Raw genomic sequence first — 24,824 nt, 5'->3', positions numbered from 1 at the left:
TTGAAGGATGGAGACAGACGGACAGGCAGACAGTAAGACAGACAGACAGGCAGTTTGAATGATTTACATTAGTTTAAAACACATACAGAGAGTCTTCTCAATATCTAGTATATTATGTAGATGTGTGGACATGGAGGCTGAAAGTATCTGTTTACTCCATAAGATTACTTCCTAACTACTTCCTGTTGTAGTTTGGACAGTGTTCGTCTGAACTCTCGGTTCCTACGTCAAACCCGTTCCCTGTGGCGATGTCACTCCCCTTGAAGACCGGTGTAAGTTGTCCTACAGAACAGTAGCTGTGTGTTCCGTTAGAGGTGTTCTGTTTCCCCTGGCGGTGGTTACCGTGGTTACCGGGATGCGATGGGGGGTCTCCAGGGAGGAATGCTGAAGGGAGATGTAGACCAGGTGGGATATTACGGTACATCAGTTCCCCCGGGCCCTCAGTTCTGAGCAGCGTGTTGTTCTAGTGTTCTCTCTCTCTCCTTCAACATAAAAGCGCCTGGTCTTCCTCTATCTCTGACACCAGCTGTGGTTCCCGGGCCTTTGTAGAAGAGACACCCTGTCAGCAGTAAGCATAGCACTTCACATCCACAGAGGGAACGGATGACGGATCATTTCAAGCGCCCAGGCTGCCGCTACAGTTACTTATACCAAGTCCCAGTTTGTGTGTGTGTGTGTGTTGTGTCTGTGTGTGTACATCAACGGTGTACACCTGAGAGAAAGATAAGAGCCAGGCTGTGTGTGTGTGTGTGTGTGTGTGTGTGTGTGTGTGTGTGTGTGTGTGTGTGTGTGTGTGTGTGTGTGTGTGTGTGTGTGTGTGTGTGTAGGCTGCTGAGGGGAGGTACGGCTCATAATATTGTCTAGAAGGGAGTAGTTGTAATGGGAGAATGCAATGGTGTGTGTGTGTGTAGTTGTAATGGGAGAATGCAATGCTGTGTGTGTGTAGTTGTAATGGGAGAATGCAATGGGAGAATGCTGCTGTGTGTGTGTGTAGTTGTAATGGGAGAATGCAATGGTGTGTGTGTAGTTGTAATGATATCAGAGGTTATTTATATTTAGAAGGTGTTTTGATTCCATTCACTCCGTTCCAGCCGTCATTATGAGCCGTCCTCCCCTCAGCAGCCTCCACTGGTGTGTGTGTCTCCCCTGTCCCTCTGACACTCTTATCTGGCACCCTTATCTGACACCCTCTCTGTCAACCCTCTCTGTCACCCACTCTGACACCCTCTCTGACACCCTTATCTGACACCCTCTCTGACACCCCCTGGCTGTAGGATGCACACCTCCAGCACCACGTGTAGTCTGGGTTCTTCTGACGAGAACACCGTGAGCCAGGCAGACGATGGGTTAAAGACGGTCCACCTGGAGTTAACGGAGACCTGTCTGGACATGATGGCTCGATACGTCTTCTCCAACTTCTCAGCGCTGCCCAAGAGGTACGCACGGACGGGGGGGTTGACCACGGGATATTTCTGCCTTTATTAGTGACCTCGTGGGTCTTCACTCTAGTCTTCATTATTCACCCAATCACAACGGGGGGGAAAGGACACGAGGTCTTCTATGATTATCAACTGCCATAAGCCCTCGGAACGAAGTGACCTTGACTTGACCCCTGACCCTTAACCTTTGCCAGGTCTCCTATAGCAGAGTTCCTTCTTGCGGGGGGTCGCAGTATGACCTGGCTGGTGGGTAACAAGCTGATCACCATAACGACCAGCGGTGGGGTCAGGAGCCAGGCCCTACTGGGGATGGACATGGCTGAGAGGCTGGGAGGAGGGGGAGAGATGACCAGGTAACCACACACACACACACACACACACACACACACACACACACACACACACACACACACACACACACACACACACACACACACACAGGAGCCAGGCCCTACTGGGGATGGACATGGCTGAGAGGCTGGGAGGAGGGGGAGAGATGACCAGGTAACCACACACACACACACACACACAGGAGCCAGGCCCTACATGGACATGGCTGACAGGCTGGGAGGAGGGGGACACACACACACACACACCACACACACACACACACACACACACAGGAGCCAGGCCCTACTGGGGATGGACATGGCTGAGAGGCTGGGAGGAGGGGGAGAGATGACCAGGTAACCACACACACACACACACACACACACACACACACACACACACACACACACACACACACACACACACACACACACACACACACAGGAGCCAGGCCCTACTGGGGATGGACATGGCTGAGAGGCTGGGAGGGGAGGGGGAGAGATGACCAGGTAACCACACACACACACACACACACACACACACACACACACACACACACACACACACACACACACACACACCACACACACACACACACACACACACACACCACACACACACACACACACAGCCAGACCACAGGAGCCAGACCCTACTGGGGATGGACATGGCTGAGAGGCTGGGAGATGACCAGGGAGAGATGACCACACACACACACACACACACACACACACACACACACACAGGAGCCAGGCCCTACTGGGGATGGACATGGCTGAGAGGCTGGGAGGAGGGGGAGATGACCAGGTAACCACACACACACACACACACACACAGGAGCCAGGCCCTACTGGGGATGGACATGGCTGAGAGGCTGGGAGGAGGGGGAGAGATGACCAGGTAACCACACACACACACACACACACACACACACACACACACACACACACACACACACACACACACACACACACACACACACACACACACACACACACACACACAGGAGGCCCTGCTGGGGATGGACAGACCCACACACACTGGGGATGGACACACACACACACACACACACAGTAACTGGGAGGACACACAGAGATGACCAGGTAAACACACACACACACACACACGGTAACCCACACACACACACGGTAACCCACACACACAACACACACACACACACACGGTAACCCACACACACACACACACACACACACACACACACACACACACACACACACACAACACACACACACACACACACACGGTAACCCCACACACAACACACGGTAACAACACACACACACACACACACACACACACAACCCAACACACACACACACGGTAACCCATATATATACACACACACACACACAACCTATATATATATACACACACACACACACACACACACGGTAACACACACACTGTCAGTAATATCCGGTCTCTCTCCTGCCCCCTGTAGGTCAGACCCCTCCCTTCACACCCGTCAGACCAAAGAGGCTCCGGCCAAACTGGAGTCCCAGTCCAGTCAACAGCTCAACAGAGCCTCACGCATCAGAGTACGATCCATGTCAGGTAGGAAGAGGAGGAACTCTCTCTCTCTCTCTCACTCTCTATCCTTCTCTCTCTCTACTGTCATCAGAGTACGATCCATGTCAGGTAGGAAGAGGAGGAACTCTCTCTCTCTCTCTCTCTCTCTCTCTCTCTCTCTCTCTCTCTCTCTCTATCCTTCTCTCTCTCTACTGTCATCAGAGTACGATCCATGTCAGGTAGGAAGAGGAGGAACTCTCTCTCTCTCTCTCTCTCCTTCTCTCTCTCTATCCTTCTCTCTCTACTGTCATCAGAGTACGATCCATGTCAGGTAGGAAGAGGAGGAACTCTCTCTCTCTCTCTCTCTCTCTCTCTCTCTCTATCCTTCTCTCTCTCTACTGTCATCAGAGTACGATCCATGTCAGGTAGGAAGAGGAGGAACTCTCTCTCTCTCTCTCTCTCTCTCTCTATCCTTCTCTCTCTCTACTGTCATCAGAGTACGATCCATGTCAGGTAGGAAGAGGAGGAACTCTCTCTCTCTCTCTCTCTCTATCCTTCTCTCTCAACTGTCATCAGAGTACAATCCATGTCAGGTAGGAAGAGGAGGAACTCTCTCTCTCTCACTCTCTATCCTTCTCTCTATCCTTCTCTCTCTACTGTCATCAGAGTACAATCCATGTCAGGTAGGAAGAGGAGGAACTCTCTCTCTCTCATCCTTCTCTCTATCCTTCTCTCTCTCTACTGTCATCAGAGTACGATCCATGTCATTTAGGAATTTAAGTCAGGAACGCTCTTATCCAGAGCGACTTATCCTTCTGCATTCACCTTATGACATCTCAGTGGTACAGTCACTTTACAATAGTGCATCTAAATCAGGTAGGAAGAGGGGAGAAGGATCTAGCTTATCCTATCCTAGGTATTCCTGATCCTAAAGAGGTGGGGTTTCAGGTGTCTCCAAATCGTGGTATTGACTCCGCTGTCCACTCTTCTGGGAGTTTGTTCCACCAGATGGGGGCAGAGCAGCGAACAGTTTTGACTGGGCTGAGCGGAACTGTTTCCTCAGTGGTAGGGAGGCGAGCAGGCCAGAGGTGGATGAACGCAGTTCCCTTGTTTGGGTGTAGGGCCTGATCAGAGCCTGGAGGTACTGAGGTGCCGTTCCCTCACAGCTCCGTAGGCAAGCACCATGGTCTTGTAGCGGATGCGAGCTTCAACTGGAAGCCAGTGGAGAGAGCGGAGGAGCGGGTGACGGAGGAACTTGGGAAGGTTGAACACCAGACGGGCTGCGGCGTTCTGGATGAGTTGTAGGGGCATTAATGGCACAGGCAGAGGAGCCCAGCCTCACAGCGAGTTGCTTTAATCTCTCTACGGGAGATGACAAGTGCCTGGAAGAGGGACCTGCACTCTCCTGTGTGAGGCTCTCACTCTGAGGATGTTGTAGAGCATTGAACCTACAGGAACTCCACCGCCTTGATGCTTTCCATGTAGATGTTGACAGGTGTTGTCCAGGATCACGCCTTCTTCACTCTCTGGGATCTTTCAACCGTGATGGCGGATCATGGAACAGGCAGTCCATTCCCCGGGAGGAAGAGCAGCTCCGTCTTGCCGAGGTTCAGCATTGAGGTGGTGATCCGTCATCCACACTGATCCATCCAGACATGCAGAGGTGCTTTCCACTGGTCATCAGAAACAAAGGAGAAGATTACTTGTGTGTCACCTGCATAGCAATGATAGGAGAGACCATGTGAGGTGATGACAGAGCCAAGTGACTTGGTGTCAGCGTAGAATAGGAGAGGACCTAGAACAGAGCCCTGGGGTTGACACCAGTGGTGAGAGCGCGTCATGAGGAGACAGATTCTCGCCACGCCACCTGGTAGGAGCGACCTCTCAGGTAGGACGCAATCTCAAGCGTGGGCATCAGGGGCATGCCCATGTCAGAGGGGGAAGAGGAGGATCTGATGGTTCACATGTTCTAAGGCAGCCAATAGGTCTAGAAGGATGATTGAGCAGAGGAAGAGAGTTAGCTTTAGCTGGTGTCGGAGCGCCTCCGTGATACAGAGAAAGCAGTCTCAGTTGAATGACTAGTCTTGAAACCTGACTGATTTGGATCAAGAAGGTCATTCTGAGAGAGATAGCGGGAGAGCTGGCCAAGGATTCATCACGTTCAAGAGTTTTGGAGAGAGAAAAGAAAGAAGGGATCTGGTCTGTAGTGTCATCGGAGGGATCCATGTAGGTTTTTTCAGAAGAGGTGCAACTCTCGCTCTCTTGAAGACTGATTTAGCCTTCTCTCCCAGGGATGAGTTGATGCTGAGGTGAGGTAAGGAGAAGGTCTCCGGAAATGGTCTGGAGAAGAGAGGAGGGGATCCTATCAAGGGGCAGGTTCTCTCTTGGGCGGCTCCTCTACCGTCACAAGACGCAAGATTTCATCTGGAGAGAGAGGGGAGAAAGAGGTCAGAGCACAGGGTAGGGCAGTGTGAGCAGAACCAGCGGTGTCGTTTGACTTAGCTTTCGAGGAATGTCTCGACCTTCTTTTCAAAATGGTTTGACTGTCATCTGGAGAGGAGGATGGGGGGTAGGAAGAGGAGGATTCAGGAGGGAGGAGAAGGTGGCAAAGAGCTTCCTAGGGTTAGAGGCAGAAGCAGGTGGAATTTAGAAGTGGTAGAAAGTGGCTCCTTAGCAGCAGAGACAGAAGAGGAAAATGTCAGAAGGAGGAGCGAAAGGATGCCAGGTCCGCAGGGAGCCGAGCCTCTATCCTCATTCTCCGCTCGAGCTGCCCGGACGATTCTGTGAGCCCTCGGAATGAGTCGTCGAGCCACGGAGCGGGAGGGAGGACCGAGCCGGCCTGGAGGATAGGGGGCATCAGAGTCAAAGGATCAGAAAGGGAGGAGAGGAGGGTTGAGGAGGCAGAATCAGGAGATAGGTTGGAGAAGGTTTGAGCAGAGGGAAGAGATGATACTGGAAGAGGACAGATACACATGGGAGAGAGAAGAGGTTGGGACTCACATACCATCCAGTAGGGGCAGTGTGGAAGTGTTGGATGAGAGTGAGAGGGAAAAGGATACAAGGTAGTGGTCGGAGACTTGGAGGGGAGTTGCAATGAGGTTAGTGGAAGAACAGCATCTAGTAAAGATGAGGTATAAAGCCTGCCTTGTGAGTAGGGGGGAAGGTGAGAGGGTGAGGTCAAAAGAGGAGAGGAGTCCATGCCTAGAAGGAGGCAGAGAGGAATGAGTCAAAGGTAGACGGGGGAGGTTAAAGTCCCCAGAACTGTGAGAGGTGAGCCATGTCCTCAGGAAAGGAGCTTATCAAGAATCAAGCTCATTGATGAACTCTCCTAGGGAACCTGAGGGCTCTCTCTAAGGATGTTAGAGTAAAATGGTAACTGTGACAGCATGGAATGTTCTCAAAGGAGGCGATAGACAGATGGGTAAGGGGAGAAAGAGAGAAAGACCACTTGGGAGAGATGAGGATCCCGGTGCCACCACCCCGCTGACCAGAAGCTTTCGGGGTGTGCAGGACACGTGGGCGGACGAGGAGAGAGCAGTAGGAGTAGCAGTGTTATCTGTGGTGATCCATGTTTCCGTCAGTGCCAAGAAGTCAAGGGACTGGAGGGGAGGCATAGGCTGAGATGAACTCTGCCTTGTTGGCCGCAGATCGGCAGTTCCAGAGGCTACCGGAGACCTGGAACTCCACGTTTGTCGTACAGCCCTGGGACCACTGGATTAGGTGGCTTTCCACGATTTGTATGGTCTGTGCAGACATTAGAACAGGGATAGACAGACACATAGTTGACAGGCTACAGAAGTGGGCGCTAATGCAAGGACATTGGAAGACACAGAATGTTCAGAAAGTTTCCACTTACGTAGCAAGAATCTTATTGACTAAAATGATTAAAATGATACAGTACTGCTGAAGTAGGCTAGCTGGCATAGGAATGGTTGTATGACACTACACTAATCAAGTCGATGTTGGTGTAATAGTTTCTACAGTGCTACTATTCGGGGCTTAGCTGGCTAGCTAGCAGTGTTGTTTACGTTACGCTGCTAAAAGAACGACAATAGCTGGCTAGCTAACCTAGGAAATCCCTCTAGACTACACAATTATCTTTGAAACAAAGCTTTCCTAAGTAGCTGTCATGTAGCTAGCTACGATCAAACAAATCAAACCGTTGTACTGTAATGAAATGAAATGAAAATGTGATACTACCAGACCGGGTTGAATTCGATTCAGTAGACGTGTGGTGGTGACGTTGGCTCCATTAGCTGTTAGGTGTTGGATAGGGAGCAGAGTCTCCTACGTTAGGGGACGACAAATAGCTGGCTAGCGAACCTCAGTGAATTAAGATAATCACTCCAAGACTACACACTCTAAACTACACATTATCTTGGAAACAAAGACAGCTATGTAGCTAGCTAACACTAAACTAATCAAGTCGTGTTGAGTGAATAGCACCTCAGTGATGCTAATTGTATGCGTTAGCTAGCGATTTCCTTCACTGGAGCTCCTGGGGCCTGTGTAGCAGTGAAGGCTACGTTAGGGCAGAAAACGATAATTATGCAATTATCTCTGATACAGGACGGCTGTGTAGCTAGCTAAGAAGAAATTGCTAAGATTAGACAAATCAACCGTTGTACTATAATGAAATGTAATCAAAAAGTAAAAAAAAGTTTACAACCTGGGAGAGCGAAGTGTGAATGCGACCGCTCGCTCCAACCCGGAAGTAGAGATCTTAGACTTGTGTGCGGCTGCTCGGCCATGGAAAACCATTTCATGAAGCTCCCAAGGAACAGTTCTTGTGCTGAGTTTGCTTCCAGAGGCAGTTTGGAACTCAGAAATGAGTGTTGCATCTGAGGACAGCACTCGGCGGTCCCGTTCTTTAAGCTTGTGTGGCCTACCACTTCGCTGAGCCGTTGTTGCTCCTAGATGTTTTCACTTCACAATAACCGCACTTACAGTTGACCGGGGCAGCTCTACAGGGCAGAAATTTGACGAACTGACTCGTTGGAAAGGTGGCATCCTATGTTGGTGCCACGTAAGTCACTAAGCTTTTCAGTAAGGCCATTCTACTGCCAATGTTTGTCTATGGAGATTGCATGGCGGTGTGAGGAATAATGTTCTGGGGCAACGGGTGTGGCTGAAATAGCTGAATCCACTAATCTGAAGGGGTGTCTCTCCTTCGTTCCATGTAAGGTAGGGATGGTGATATGTCACTAATTCCTCCTTGTCTCCGCCCGTTCTCCCCCCCCCCCTCAGGTGGCCATGCCCTCCGTGCAGGTCCAGCCCAGAGCCTCAGCCCCCTGGTCTCACCCTCTGAGGGGGAGAGCTGTGTGGTGTCCCCCTCTCTCCCCCTCCTCCTCCTCCGGCCCCTGTCTGATGGCCTGAGCCCCCTCTCCTTCCCCCTGTGCCCCCCTAAGGACCCCCTCAAAGACAAGCCCAGCCTGGCAGAGTTCCTGCCCGTTCTGACCCAGGGATGGGCCGAGATCTTCATACGCAGACCCTCAGGTACACACACACACACACACACACACACACACACACACACACACACACACACACACACACACACACACCTGTTGAATAACTTCCTCTTCATCTGTTTACGGAAGATACAGAACATTTTAAAATTATTTTCTCTTCTCTATTCTCTTCCTCCTCTGACCTGACTAATTCAAATCACATCAAATGTATTTATAAAGCCCTTCTTACATCAGCTGGTAGAAGCACGGCGGCTAGGAAAAACTCCCTAGAAAGGCCAAAACCTAGGAAGAAACCTAGAGAGGAACCAGGCTATGAGGGGTGGCCAGTCCTCTTCTGGCTGTGCCGGGTGGAGATTATAACAGAACATGGCCAAGATGTTCAAATGTTCATAAATGACCAGCATGGTCGAATAATAGTAATCACAGTGGTTGTCGAGGGTGCAAGGTCAGCACGGCCAGGTGGACTGGGGACAGCAAGGAGTCGTCAGGCCAGTCCTAAGGCTCAGGTCCTCTGAGAGAAAGAAAGAAAATTAAATTCACAGGACACCGGATAGGACAGGAGAAGTACTCCAGATATAACAGACTGACCCTAGCCCCCAACACATAAACTACTGCTGCATAAATACTGGAGGCTGAGACAGGAGGGGTCAGGAGACACTGTGGCCCCATCCAATGATAACCCCGGACAGGGCCAAACAGGAAGGATATAACCCCACCCACTTTGCCAAAGCACAGCCCCCACACCACTAGAGGGATATCTTCAACCACCAACTTACCATCCTGAGACGAGGCCGAGTATAGCCCACAAAGATCTCTGCCACGGCACAACCCAAGGGTGGGGCGCCAACCCAGACAGGAAGATCACATCAGTGACTCAACCCACTCAAGTGACACACCCCTTTGGTTAATTGGTTCATTCCTAAAAGTCTAATTCATTGGAGGTGGGGGGTGCTAAGCTGACATATGGAATGGTTTTATGATGTCATACTGTGGATCATTTAGCTATTTGGACCCTGTTTATGTGATTAGACCGATTTTCACTTAAACTGACTGATTTTGATGGTGATTTTGTGATGTGACTTAGATTGACCCACCGGGGCGTCAGTGGACTCCAGGTGGGTAATTGACTTCTCTCCGGTCCAGGTAACACCAGCTGGTTGATGTGTCTGGAGAACCCTCCCAGTCCCTTCTCCTCTGAGCTGGGTAACATGCCTCTCCAGGAGCTGTCCTCTGTCCTCATGGCCATGGAGGGGGTCAAGGAGCCCCCCACTCAGACTGCCAGCGCCCCCGCCAGCACAGCCACCCCTGCCCCGACTCCCGTAGCCCTTAACCCCCCTGGACCCATCCAAGGGGGCAAGCCTGGACTCATTCAGCGCTCTAACACAGGTGAGGAGGGAGAGGGAGAGGGGAGGGGGGTGTAGTGGTGTGTTGGATATTATAAGTGTGTGTTGATGGGAGGGGTCAGTGTGTGTTGATGGGAGGGGACAGTGTGTGTTGATGGGAGGGGACAGTGTGTGTGGGTGGGAGGGGACAGTGTGTGTGATGGGGAGGGGACAGTGTGTGTGGTGATGGGAGGGGACAGTGTGTGTGTTGATGGGAGGGGACAGTGTGTGTGTGGTGGGAGGGGTCAGTGTGTGTGATGGGAGGGGTCAGTGTGTGTGTTGGTGGGAGGGGACAGTGTGTGTGTTGGTGGGAGGGGACAGTGTGTGTTGGTGGGAGGGGACAGTGTGTGTGTTGGTGGGAGGGGACAGTGTGTGTGTTGGTGGGGGGAGGGGACAGTGTGTGTGTTGGTGGGGGAGGGGACAGTGTGTGTTGGTGGGAGGGGACAGTGTGTGTGTGGGTGGGAGGGGACAGTGTGTGTGTGGTGGGAGGGGACAGTGTGTGTTGGTGGGAGGGGACAGTGTGTGTGTTGGTGGGAGGGGACAGTGTGTGTTGGATGGGAGGGACAGCTGTGTGTCACCACCCAGTACAGCTCCCCAGTACAGCTCCCCAGTACAGCTGGGGGAGCCACCACCCAGTACAGCTCCCCAGTCATCACCCAGTACAGCTCCCCAGTCACCACCCAGTACAGCTCCCCAGTCACCACCCAGTACAGCTCCCCAGTCACCACCCAGTGTGTGGCTCCCCAGTCACCACCCAGTACAGCTCCCCAGTCAGCTCCCCAGTACAGCTCCCCAGCCACCACCCAGTACAGCTCCCCAGTCATCACCCAGTACAGCTCCCCAGTCACCACCCAGTACAGCTCCCCAGTCACCACCCAGTACAGCTCCCCAGTCACCACCCAGTACAGCTCCCCAGTCACCACCCAGTACAGCTCCCCAGTCACCACCCAGTACAGCTCCCCAGTACAGCTCCCCAGTCACCACCCAGTACAGCTCCCCAGCCAGCCCCCAGTACAGCTCCCCAGTACAGCTCCCCAGTACAGCTCCCCAGTACAGCTCCCCAGCCACCACCCAGTACAGCTCCCCAGCCACCACCCAGTACAGCTCCCCAGCCACCACCCAGTACAGCTCCCCAGCCACCACCCAGTACAGCTCCCCAGCCACCACCCAGTACAGCTCCCCAGTACAGCTCCCCAGCCACCACCCAGTACAGCTCCCCAGCCACCACCCAGTACAGCTCCCCAGCCACCACCCAGTACAGCTCCCCAGTACAGCTCCCCAGCCACCACCCAGTACAGCTCCCCAGTCACCACCCAGTACAGCTCCCCAGTCACCACCCAGTACAGCTCCCCAGTACAGCTCCCCAGCCACCACCCAGTACAGCTCCCCAGCCACCACCCAGTACAGCTCCCCAGCCACCACCCAGTACAGCTCCCCAGCCACCACCCAGTACAGCCCCCCAGCCACCACCCAGTACAGCTCCCCAGTACAGCTCCCCAGTCACCACCCAGTACAGCCCCCAGTACAGCTCCCCAGCCACCACCCAGTACAGCTCCCCAGCCAACACCCAGTACAGCTCCCCAGCCACCACCCAGTACAGCTCCCCAGTACAGCTCCCCAGCCACCACCCAGTACAGCTCCCCAGCCACCACCCAGTACAGCTCCCCAGCCACCACCCAGTACAGCTCCCCAGCCACCACCCAGTACAGCTCCCCAGCCACCACCCAGTACAGCTCCCCAGTACAGCACCCCAGTACAGCTCCCCAGTCACCACCTAGTACAGCTCCCCAGCCACCACCCAGTACAGCTCCCCAGTACAGCTCCCCAGCCACCACCCAGTACAGCTCCCCAGCCACCACCCAGTACAGCTCCCCAGTACAGCTCCCCAGCCACCACCCAGCTACAGCTCCCCAGTACAGCTCCCCAGCCACCACCCAGTACAGCTCCCCAGCCACCACCCAGTACAGCTCCCCAGTACAGCTCCCCAGCCACCACCCAGTACAGCTCCCCAGCCACCACCCAGTACAGCTCCCCAGTCACCACCAGTGCAGCTCCCCAGTACAGCTCCCCAGTCACCACCAGTACAGCTCCCCAGCCACCACCCAGTACAGCTCCCCAGCCAACACCCAGTACAGCTCCCCAGCCACCACCCAGTACAGCTCCCCAGCCACCACCCAGTACAGCTCCCCAGCCACCACCCAGTACAGCTCCCCAGTCACCACCCAGTACAGCTCCCCAGTCACCACCCAGTACAGCTCCCCAGTCACCACCCAGTACAGCTCCCCAGTCACCACCCAGTACAGCTCCCCAGCCACCACCCAGTACAGCTCCCCAGTACAGCTCCCCAGCCACCACCCAGTACAGCCCCCAGTACAGCTCCCCAGCCACCACCCAGTACAGCTCCCCAGCCACCACCCTGGTACAGCTCCCCAGCCACCACCCAGTACAGCTCCCCAGCCACCACCCAGTACAGCTCCCCAGCCACCACCCAGTACAGCTCCCCAGCCACCACCCAGTACAGCTCCCCAGTACAGCTCCCCAGCCACCACCCAGTACAGCTCCCCAGCCACCACCCAGTACAGCTCCCCAGCCACCACCCAGTACAGCTCCCCAGTACAGCTCACCAGTCACCACCAGGTTTTTGAGAAGGAACTCCTGCTGTACTTCAATGAACATGAATGAACCTCCCTCCAGTCTGCTCTCCTCTCTCTGCTCTCCTCTCTCTGCTCTCCTCTCTCTCTGCTCTCCTCTCTTTGGTCGCTCTCCTCTCTCTGCTCTACTCTCTCTGCTCTACTCTCTCTGCTCTCTCTACTTGTTCATGAGGGCCAGTCTGAGCTTAGATGCTCCACAGATTCACTAATCTCTATATCATCAGGATCAGTCAAATGTCCGTTCATTTAGTAGCTGGGTGATTTGTAGATCTAATCATAGATGCACCTTGTTCAGGTTGATCCTTGTGAACAAACATTGTTTCTTGTTCCGGTTTGGTAAGATGAAATGGTGCTGTTTCTCTCTCAAACAGATCACACACACATTGCTTGTTCCATCATTGTCTGTCGTGTGTTTCACATATATTTTGTTACTAGTTCCCTATTTTATATATTGAGAATTTCATTTGGTATTTTATCCACTATCTCATTTTTTTTTCATATTTTAATTCCTACTGTTTTCCCTCCAACTGTGAATTCATTTTATCCTCATCTTTAAAAAAAATTGGTTTATTATTTTCCATTTCCTGTCATGCTAATTTGTGATTGGCTCTGCTGTGTTGAATGGCGCCCTGGCTCGTCCAGTGGGCTCTCTCTCCTCTCTGGGTCTGTCCTTCGCCCCGTCCCCAGTTCCGGTTCGGCTCCAACGGAGCATTTCCTGGGCAGGTACAAGCAGCGTGGCCACGCCCCCAACACGAGCCTCCCCCCAAACCAGTGGTGGCACTTTAAATGTGAGGATGGGCTCATGGTAACGGAACAGTAACAGAATGAATGAATGGTAAAATCAAACCCATCCATCCATCTATTCCATCCATTACTGTGAGCGCGTCCTCCCCTTACCAGCCTCCTATGCCCCGACATATGTGTGCCCCCCACGTCCCGTTTCATCACGTATCACTAACATGTCGGGCCACCACTGGAGAGAGATGATGACACAAACAAACTCACGGGCCAATCGTTTCAATCGACTAATCAACCCGCCGACAAGATGAACCAATCCTATGACTGGATTTGTTCATGATAATTTAATGACACTTTTGATGTTTTTCTTTCTAACATGTGACCCCCTTGTCCTGTGGCCCTGGAATGTACTTCCTGTCTCCTTTTTCTTTTTACCTCTAACCTCTGACTCTTCACCCCATGACATCGTCATAGAGGTTATTATGCATGTAACATAGTCAAGACAGACCTCATCCAGGACACAAACACTTCTTTCTGGTTTCTCTGGTGGCCATTTTGTGTTAGGGATATCATTCTGGTCACCATTTTGTGTTAGGAGATATCATTCTGGTCACCATTTTGTGTTAGGGATATCATTCTGGTCACCATTTTGTGTTAGGGATATCATTCTGGTCACCATTTTGTGTTAGGGATATCATTCTGGTCACCATTTTGTGTTAGGGATATCATTCTGGTCACCATTTTGTGTTAGGGATATCATTCTGATCACCATTTTGTGTGTTATTCTGGGATATCATTCTGGTCACCATTTTGTGTTAGGGATATCATTCTGGTCACCATTTTGTGTTAGGGATATCATTCTGGTCACCATTTTGTGTTAGGGATATCATTCTGATCACCATTTTGTGTTAGGGATATCATTCTGGTCACCATTTTGTGTTAGGGATATCATTCTGGTCACCATTTTGTGTTAGGGATATCATTCTGGTCACCATTTTGTGTTAGGGATATCATTCTGGTCACCATTTTGTGTTAGGGATATCATTCTGTTCACCATTTTGTGTTAGGGATATCATTCTGGTCACCATTTTGTGTTAGGGATATCATTCTGGTCACCATTTTGTGTTAGGGATATCATTCTGGTCACCACACCACCCAATAATGTTATGTTTTGTGAGGTGTCACGGTGCTAAGTGTTCATTGTAATATTCGGTTGCAGTCAGTATCCTAAATGTCCATTGGCTGAGAGGATGAGGTCTGGTCTGGGCTGGTGTGTGTAGAGAAAGTGAACCGACCGACCGACCACATGTGTTTGAAGACTCATCAAATAGATGTTACCAATGATGATGTTACCAATGATGATGAGCCAATGCCTGTGTGTCTGTTCTGTGTGTGTGTGTGTGCGTGTGTGCGTGTGTGCGTGTGTGCGTGTGTGCGTGTGTGCGTGTGTGCGTGTGTGCGTGTGTGTGTGTGTGTAAGTTACTGATTCTGTTTGATCACTGATCGATACGTGTAATGCTTCTGATTCTGTTTGATCTCTGTGTGTTTAGGAGGTGTGTGACCACCTAGTGGTGGTCTGGTATACTACAGGTGGTAGTTTGTAAATTAACATCAGGGTGCAAATTAGAGGTAGTTTAGTTTGTTTTGTCGTTTTTTTTTCTGTGAGTTTTGTTTCTGTGTGTGTGTTTTTATTACTTGTGTTCATTAATGACGTTTTTCTGTGTATGCTGTTGCGTTCGTTGCCGTGGGTATCTGTGTGTCCCTCGTCCCCTCTCCTCTCTGTCGCCCCCTGCTGTAGACCCTGTGGTATCTGTGTGTCCCTCGTCCCCTCCTCTCTGTCGCCCCCTGCTGTAGACTCTGTGGTATCTGTGTGTCCCTCGTCCCCTCTCCTCTCTGTCGCCCCCTGCTGTAGACTCTGTGGTATCTGTGTGTCCCTCGTCCCCTCTCCTCTCTGTCGCCCCCTGCTGTAGACTCTGTGGTATCTGTGCGTCCCTCGTCCCCCCCCCTCTGTCGCCCCCTGCTGTAGACTCTGTGGTATCTGTGTCACTCGTCCCCTCTCTAACCCTCTCCTCTCTGTCGCCCCCTGCTGTAGACTCTGTGGTAGTATTAGAGGGGACAGGGGTCAGGGGCCACGTAGACTACCCCTCTGATTGGCCAGAGGCGGAGAAGTTTGAGGCCATGCCCTCTGAACCCATCTACATCGCTCCTGACAAGTTCACCAAGGCCCTGCCCCCTAGAACACTCAGCAGGGTGAGTAGTACACTACAGACAGGGGGAGTAGTACACTACAGACAGGGGGAGTAGTACACTACAGACAGGGGGAGTAGTACCCTACAGACAGGGGGAGTAGTACCCTACAGACAGGGGGAGTAGTACCCTACAGACAGGGGGAGTAGTACACTACAGACAGGGGGAGTAGTACACTACAGACAGGGGGAGTAGTACACTACAGACAGGGGGAGTAGTACTCTACAGACAGGGGGAGTACAGGGGCAGTAGTACTCTACAGACAGGGGGAGTGGTACACTACAGACAGGGGGAGTGGTACACTACAGACAGGGGGAGTAGTACTCTACAGCCAGGGGGAGTAGTACTCTACAGACAAGGGGAGTAGTACTCTACAGACAGGGGGAGTAGTACACTACAGACAGGGGGAGTAGTACCTACAGACAGGGGAGTAGTACACTCTACAGACAGGGGGAGTAGTACACTACAGACAGGGGAGTAGTACTGTGTATGCTGTTGACAGGGGAGTAGTACAGACAGGGGAGTAGTACCTCTCACAGGGGGAGTAGTACACAGGGAGTACAGACAGGGGGAGTAGTACTCTACAGACAGGGGGAGTACAGACAGGGGAGTAGTACACTACAGACAGGGGAGTAGTACCTACAGACAGGGGGAGAAGTACTCTAGACAGGGGAGTAGTACCTACAGACAGGGGGAGTAGTACTCTACAGACAGGGGAGTAGTACCTACAGACAGGGGGAGTAGTACCTCTACAGACAGGGGAGTAGTACTCTACAGACAGGGGGAGTAGTACACTACAGACAGGGGGAGTAGTACACTACAGACAGGGGGAGTAGTACTCTACAGACAGGGGGAGTAGTACTCTAGTACCTCTCTAACAGACAGGGGGAGTAGTACACTACAGACAGGGAGTAGTACACTACAGACAGGGGGGAGTAGTACACTACAGACAGGGGAGTGGTACACTACAGACAGGGGGAGTAGTACACTACAGACAGGGGAGTAGTAGTACTACAGACAGGGGGAGTAGTACTCTACAGACAGGGGGAGTAGTACACTACAGACAGGGGGAGTAGTACTCTACAGACAGGGGGAGTAGTACACTACAGACAGGGGGAGTAGTACACTACAGACAGGGGGAGTAGTACTCTACAGACAGGGGGAGTAGTACACTACAGACAGGGGGAGTAGTACACTACAGACAGGGGGAGTAGTACACTACAGACAGGGGGAGTAGTACACTACAGACAGGGGGAGTAGTACTCTACAGACAGGGGGAGTAGTACTCTACAGACAGGGGGAGTAGTACTCTACAGACAGGGGGAGTAGTACACTACAGACAGGGGGAGTAGTACTCTACAGACAGGGGGAGTAGTACTCTACAGACAGGGGGAGTAGTACTCTACAGACAGGGGGAGTAGTACTCTACAGACAGGGGGAGTAGTACTCTACAGACAGGGGGAGTAGTACACTACAGACAGGGGGAGTAGTACTCTACAGACAGGGGAGTAGTACACTACAGACAGGGGAGACAGACAGGGAGTAGTACTCTACAGACAGGGGGAGTAGTACTCTACAGACAGGGGGAGTAGTACACTACAGACAGGGGGAGTAGTACACTACAGACAGGGGGAGTAGTACACTACAGACAGGGGGAGTAGTACACTACAGACAGGGGGAGTAGTACACTACAGACAGGGGGAGTAGTACACTACAGACAGGGGGAGTAGTACCCTACAGACAGGGGGAGTAGTACACTACAGACAGGGGGAGTAGTACCCTACAGACAGGGGGAGTAGTACCCTACAGACAGGGGGAGTAGTACACTACAGACAGGGGGAGTAGTACCCTACAGACAGGGGGAGTAGTACCCTACAGACAGGGGGAGTAGTACTCTACAGACAGGGGGTAGTACTCTACAGACAGGGGAGTAGTACACTCACAGACAGGGGGAGTACACTACAGACAGGGGAGTAGTACACTACAGACAGGGGGAGTAGTACACTACAGACAGGGGAGTAGTACTCAGACAGGGGGAGTACAGACAGGGGGAGTAGTACTCTACAGACAGGGGAGTAGTACTCTACAGACAGGGGGAGTAGTACCTACAGACACAGACAGGGGAGTAGTACACTACAGACAGGGGGAGTAGTACACTACAGACAGGGGAGTAGTACTCAGACAGGGGAGAAAATACACAGACAGGGGAGTAGTACTCTACACAGAGGGGGGGAGTAGTACTCTACAGACAGGGGGAGTACAGTACCTACAGACAGGGGGAGTAGTACTCTACAGACAGGGGGAGTAGTACTCTACAGACAGGGGAGTAGTACTCTACAGACAGGGGAGTAGTACTCTACAGACAGGGGAGTAGTACACTACAGACAGGGGGAGTAGTACTCTACAGACAGGGGAGTAGTACACTACAGACAGGGGAGTAGTACTCTACAGACAGGGGAGTAGTACACTACAGACAGGGGGAGTAGTAGTACTACAGACAGGGGAGTAGTACACTACAGACAGGGGAGTAGTACTACAGACAGGGGGAGACAGGGGGAGTAGTACACTCAGACAGGGGGAGTACAGACAGGGGGAGTGGTACACTACAGACAGGGGAGTAGTACACTACAGACAGGGGAGTAGTACACTACAGACAGGGGGAGTAGTACTCTACAGACAGGGGGAGTAGTACTCTACAGACAGGGGAGTAGTACCCTACAGACAGGGGGAGTAGTACTCTACAGACAGGGGAGTAGTACTCTACAGACAGGGGGAGTAGTACTCTACAGTAGTACCAGACAGGGGGAGTAGTACTCTACAGACAGGGGGAGTAGTACTCTACAGACAGGGGGAGGACTCTACAGACAGGGGGAGTAGTACCCTACAGACAGGGGAGTAGTACACTCACAGACAGGGGACACTACAGACAGGGGAGTAGTACTCTACAGACAGGGGAGTAGTACTCTACAGACAGGGGGAGTAGTACTCTACAGACAGGGGGAGTAGTACTCTACAGACAGGGGGAGTAGTACACTACAGACAGGGGGAGTAGTACTCTACAGACAGGGGGAGTAGTACTCTACAGACAGGGGGAGTAGTACCCTACAGACAGGGGGAGTGGTACTCTACAGACAGGGGGAGTAGTACTCTACAGACAGGGGGAGTAGTACTCTACAGACAGGGGGAGTAGTACTCTACAGACAGGGGGAGTAGTACTCTACAGACAGGGGGAGTAGTACTCTACAGACAGGGGGAGTACAGGGGAGTAGTACTCTACAGACAGGGGGAGTAGTACTCTACAGACAGGGGGAGTAGTACTCTACAGACAGGGGGAGTAGTACTCTACAGACAGGGGGAGTAGTACTCTACAGACAGGGGGAGTAGTACTCTACAGACAGGGGGAGTAGTACTCTACAGACAGGGGAGTAGTACCCTACAGACAGGGGAGTAGTACTCTACAGACAGGGGGAGTAGTACTCTACAGACAGGGGAGTAGTACTCTACAGACAGGGGAGTAGTACCTACAGACAGGGGTGGTACTCTACAGACAGGGGGAGTAGTACTCTACAGACAGGGGGAGTAGTACTCTACAGACAGGGGGAGTAGTACTCTACAGACAGGGGGAGTAGTACTCTACAGACAGGGGGAGTAGTACTCTACAGACAGGGGGAGTAGTACTCTACAGACAGGGGGAGTAGTACTCTACAGACAGGGGGAGTAGTACTCTACAGACAGGGGGAGTAGTACTCTACAGACAGGGGGAGTAGTACTCTACAGACAGGGGGAGTGGTACTCTACAGACAGGGGGAGTGGTACTCTACAGACAGGGGGAGTAGTACTCTACAGACAGGGGGAGTAGTACACTACAGACAGGGGAGTAGTACTCTACAGACAGGGGGAGTAGTACTCTACAGACAGGGGGAGTAGTACTCTACAGACAGGGGGAGTGGTACTCTACAGACAGGGGGAGTAGTACTCTACAGACAGGGGGAGTAGTACACTACAGACAGGGGAGTAGTACTCTACAGACAGGGGGAGTAGTACTCTACAGACAGGGGGAGTAGTACCCTACAGACAGGGGAGTAGTACTCTACAGACAGGGGAGTAGTACACCTACAGACAGGGGAGTGGTACTCTACAGACAGGGGAGTAGTACACTACAGACAGGGGGAGTAGTACTTACAGACAGGGGAGTAGTACCTACAGACAGGGGGAGTACACTACAGACAGGGGAGTAGCACCTACAGACAGGGGAGTAGTACTCTACAGACAGGGGGAGTAGTACCCAGACAGGGGGAGTGGTACTTACAGACAGGGGGGAGTAGTACCCTACAGACAGGGGGAGTAGTACCCTCAGACAGGGGGAGTAGTACCTACAGACAGGGGAGTAGTACCCAGACAGGGGAGTAGTACCCTCTACAGACAGGGGGAGTAGTACTCTACAGACAGGGGGAGTAGTACCCTACAGACAGGGGAGTAGCCAGACAGGGGGAGTAGTACCCTACAGACAGGGGAGTAGTACCTACAGACAGGGGGAGTAGTACTCTACAGACAGGGGAGTGGTACTCTACAGACAGGGGGAGTAGTACTCTACAGACAGGGGGAGTAGTACTCTACAGACAGGGGGAGTAGTACACTACAGACAGGGGAGTAGTACACTACAGACAGGGGGAGTAGTACCTACAGACAGGGGAGTAGTACCCTACAGACAGGGGAGTAGTACTCTACAGACAGGGGAGTAGTACCCACAGACAGGGGAGTAGTACCCTACAGACAGGGGAGTAGTACCCTACAGACAGGGGAGTAGTACCCTACAGACAGGGGGAGTAGTACTCTACAGACAGGGGGAGTAGTACCTACAGACAGGGGGAGTGACAGGGGAGTGGTACTGTACAGACAGGGGGAGTAACATCTCTACAGACAGGGGGAGTCTCTCCTTGTACTCTACAGACAGGGGAGTTACTCTTCAGGGGAGTCTAGGGGGAGTAGTACCTAGGTACCTACAGACAGGGGGAGTTACATTGTCTACAGACAGGGGAGAGTACCAGTAGTACTCTACAGACAGGGGAGTAGTACAGACAGGGGAGTAGTACTCTACAGACAGGGGAGTAGTACTCTACAGACAGGGGGAGTAGTACACTGTCTCTAGACAGGGGAGTAGTACTCTACAGACAGGGGAGTAGTACTCTACAGACAGGGGGAGTAGTACTCTACAGACAGGGGGAGTAGTACTCTACAGACAGGGGGAGTGGTACACTACAGACAGGGGAGTAGTACCACCTACAGACAGGGGGAGTGGTACACTACAGACAGGGGAGTAGTACACTACAGACAGGGGAGTAGTACACTACAGACAGGGGAGTAGTACACTACAGACAGGGGGATAGTACTCTACAGACAGGGGAGTAGTACCAGACAGGGGAGTAACTACAGACAGGGGGAGTAGTACTACAGACAGGGGAGTAGTACTACAGACAGGGGGAGTAGTACACTACAGACAGGGGGAGTAGTACTACAGACAGGGGAGTAGACAGGGGGGAGTAGTACCCTACAGACAGGGGGAGTAGTACTCTACAGACAGGGGGAGTAGTACTCTACAGACAGGGGGAGAAGTAGTACCCTACAGACAGGGGAGTAGTACTCTACAGACAGGGGGAGTAGTACTCCTACAGACAGGGGGAGTACAGGGCAGTACCCTACAGACAGGGGGAGTAGTACCCTACAGACAGGGGGGAGTAGTACTCTACAGACAGGGGAGCGTACAGACAGGGGGAGTAGTACTCTACAGACAGGGGAGTAGTACACTACAGACAGGGGGAGTAGTACCCTACAGACAGGGGAGTGGTACTCTACAGACAGGGGGAGTCCTGACAGGGGAGTGCACTACAGACAGGGGGAGTCTCTACAGACAGGGGGAGTGTACTCTACAGACAGGGGAGTGTACTCTCAGACAGGGGGAGTAGTACCTACAGACAGGGGGAGTAGTACTCTACAGACAGGGGGAGTGGTACCAGACAGGGGGAGTAGTACTCTACAGACAGGGGAGTACAGGGGCAGTAGTACTCTCAGACAGGGGGAGTAGTACTCCTACAGACAGGGGAGTAGTACACTACAGACAGGGGAGTAGTACCACAGACAGGGGAGTAGTACTCTACAGACAGGGGAGGGGGAGTAGTACTCTACAGACAGGGGAGTGGTACCCTACAGACAGGGGAGTGGTACTCTACAGACAGGGGGAGTCCTCTACAGACAGGGGAGTAGTACTCTCAGACAGGGGGAGTAGTACCCTACAGACAGGGGAGTAGTACTCTCAGACAGGGGGAGTCTCTACAGACTCAGGGGCAGTAGTACTCTACAGACAGGGGGAGTACAGGGGGGAGTAGTACTCTACAGACAGGGGGAGTAGTACTCTACAGACAGGGGGAGTGGTACTCTACAGACAGGGGAGTAGTACTCTACAGACAGGGGGAGTAGTACCTACAGACAGGGGGAGTGGTACTCTACAGACAGGGGAGGGGCAGTACTCTACAGACAGGGGGAGTGGTACTCTCTAGTACTCTACAGACAGGGGACTCTACAGACAGGGGGAGTAGTACTCTACAGACAGGGGGAGTAGTACTCTACAGACAGGGGGAGTCTCTCAGACAGGGGAGTAGTGACACTCTACAGACAGGGGAGTAGTACTCCTACAACAGGGGAGTGGTACTCTACAGACAGGGGGAGTGGTACTCTCAGACAGGGGAGTGGTACTCTCCTCCAACAGGGGGAGTCTCTCTACAGACAGGGGAGTGGTACTCTACAGACAGGGGAGTAGTAGTACTCTACAGACAGGGGAGTGGTACTCTACAGACAGGGGAGTAGTACCCTCAGACAGGGGACTGGTACTCTACAGCCAATAGATTATGGCAGGTGGTTACATTGATGTTTTCATCTGTTCTTCCCCTCCAGTCCTCGTCCAGTTCCAGCCAGGAGGATGAGAAGTCCACCCTGGAGGAGGTGAGTGAGGGTTCATCCCCATCGACCAGCCCCCTGGCCCCCTCCACCCCGGGCAGCCAAGGCCCAGAGCTCCCCTTCCAGAACCAGCCTCCCAGACCCTCAACAAGTCCAGCTCCTCCCCTGAGCTCCAGACCCTACCAGAGGCCTTCCCCAAGACCACAACAGGCCCCTCCGGAGGAGGAGAGGTACCCGGGGTTCGGTCACCTTCAGAGGGGAAGAGCCAGCCACAACAGCCCCCGGCGGAGAAAGAGATAGAGAAGGTGGAGAGTGGAGGAGGAGGGGTGAACAGACAGAATCAGAGTGGGGATACCACCCCAGTGACAGGGGGGTTGTCTGGGACATCGGGAGGAGGAGGTTCCTCTTCCTCGCAAGGAGCCAGGATGAGGTTGGAGTTCCCAGCGCCCCACCAGCCTGGACCCCTCTCCCCCAGCGGAGGGCACCGTCCCAGGGGTCACACCATCTCAGTGTCGGCCCCCTCCTCCAGGAGAGAGAGGCTAGGAGGAGACGCGTACCACACCACCCGGCCCGGACCCACCAACACTGAGAAGACCAGTGGACTCAGTCCCAGGTTAAATAGACACACACACACACACACACACACACACACACACACACACACACACACACACACACACACACACACACACACACACACACACACACACACACACACACAGCCTTTCCTAATGCTTTAATCTCTGTCTTGTAGTTTTGTGTTCCTTCAGCTCTACCACTCTCCTCCAACTCCAACAAGCCTCTCTCTGCTGCCCAAGTCTCAGGTGAGTGTGTGTGTGTGTGTGTGTCTCTCTCCTCCAACTCTCTCTCGCTCTCTCTCCAACTCTCTCTCGCTCTCTCCCTCCAACTCTCTCTCGCTCTCTCTCAACAACTCTCTCTCTCCTCCAACTCTCTCTCTCGCTAACTCTCTCTCTCTCCTCCAACTCTCTCTCGCTCTCTCCTCCAACTCTCGCTTGCTCTCCTCCTCCAACTCTCTCTCTCGCTCTCTCTCTCCTCCAACTCTCGCTCTCTCTCTCCTCCAACTCTCGCTCTCTCTCCTCCAACTCTCTCTCTCTCGCTCTCTCTCTCTCTCTCTCCTAACTCTCTCTCTCTCCTCCAACTCTCTCTCTCCTAACTCTCTCTCTCCAACTCTCGCTCGCTCTCTCTCCTCCAACTCTCTCTCTCCTCCAACTCTCTCTCTCTCCACCAACTCTCTCTCTCGCTCTCTCTCTCTCCAACTCTCTCTCTCCTCCAACTCGCTCTCTCTCCTCCAACTCTCTCTCTCGCTCGCTCGCTCTCTCTCCTCCAACTCTCTCTCTCGCTCGCTCTCTCCTCCAACTCTCTCTCTCTCTCCAACTCTCTCTCCTCTCCTCCAACTCTCTCTCTCTCTCCAACTCTCTCTCTCTCCTCCAACTCTCTCTCTCTCCTCCGCTCTCTCTCTCCTCCAACTCTCTCTCTCTCCAACTCTCGCTCGCTCTCTCCTCCAACTCTCTCTCTCCTCCAACTCTCGCTCTCTCTCCTCCAACTCTCTCTCTCGCTCCCAACTCTCTCTCTCTCCTCCAACTCTCTCTCTCGCTCCAACTCTCTCTCTCTCTCCAACTCTCTCTCGCTAACTCTCTCTCTCTCCAACTCTCTCTCTCTCTCCAACTCTCTCTCTCGCTCTCTCTCCTCCAACTCTCGCTCGCTCTCTCTCCTCCCAACTCTCTCTCTCTCTCCCTCCAACTCTCGCTCTCTCTCCTCCAACTCTCTCTCCGCTCTCCTCCACCCTCTCTCCCTCCAACTCTCTCTCTCTCTCTCTCTCCCCTCCAACTCTCTCTCTCGCTCTCTCTCCTCCAACTCTCTCTCCTCCAACTCTCTCTCTCTCCTCCAACTCTCTCTCCTCCAACTCTCTCTCTCCAACTCTCTCTCGCTCGCTCGCTCTCTCTCCTCCAACTCTCTCTCGCTCGCTCGCTCTCTCTCCTCCAACTCTCTCTCGCTCGCTCTCTCGCTCTCCTCCAACTCTCGCTCGCTCGCTCTCTCTCAACTCGCTCTCTCTCTCTCCTCCAA

The 24,824-nt window shown here is 52.9% G+C and overlaps 1 protein-coding gene across 1 annotated transcript; it reads left to right on the top strand.

The window, feature by feature from the left end:
- Positions 1-1,234: 1,234 nt before the first annotated feature.
- LOC118380359 (tuberin) lies at positions 1,235-23,101 on the top strand. The gene is made up of 8 exons (XM_052501857.1): positions 1,235-1,436; positions 1,634-1,792; positions 3,232-3,344; positions 8,547-8,795; positions 9,914-10,156; positions 13,446-13,526; positions 15,634-15,791; positions 22,737-23,101. Exons 1-8 carry the CDS (start codon positions 1,276-1,278, stop codon positions 23,037-23,039), a joined length of 1,467 nt encoding a protein of 488 aa, XP_052357817.1. The 5' UTR covers positions 1,235-1,275; the 3' UTR covers positions 23,040-23,101.
- The last annotated feature ends 1,723 nt before the right edge of the window (positions 23,102-24,824 follow it).

Source organism: Oncorhynchus keta, unplaced genomic scaffold (genome assembly GCF_023373465.1).
Source record: "Oncorhynchus keta strain PuntledgeMale-10-30-2019 unplaced genomic scaffold, Oket_V2 Un_contig_14518_pilon_pilon, whole genome shotgun sequence".
Taxonomy (NCBI): Eukaryota; Metazoa; Chordata; class Actinopteri; order Salmoniformes; family Salmonidae; genus Oncorhynchus; species Oncorhynchus keta.
The sequence above is the reverse complement of the archived record's forward strand: the minus strand, read 5'-3'. Positions and strand labels throughout refer to the sequence as shown.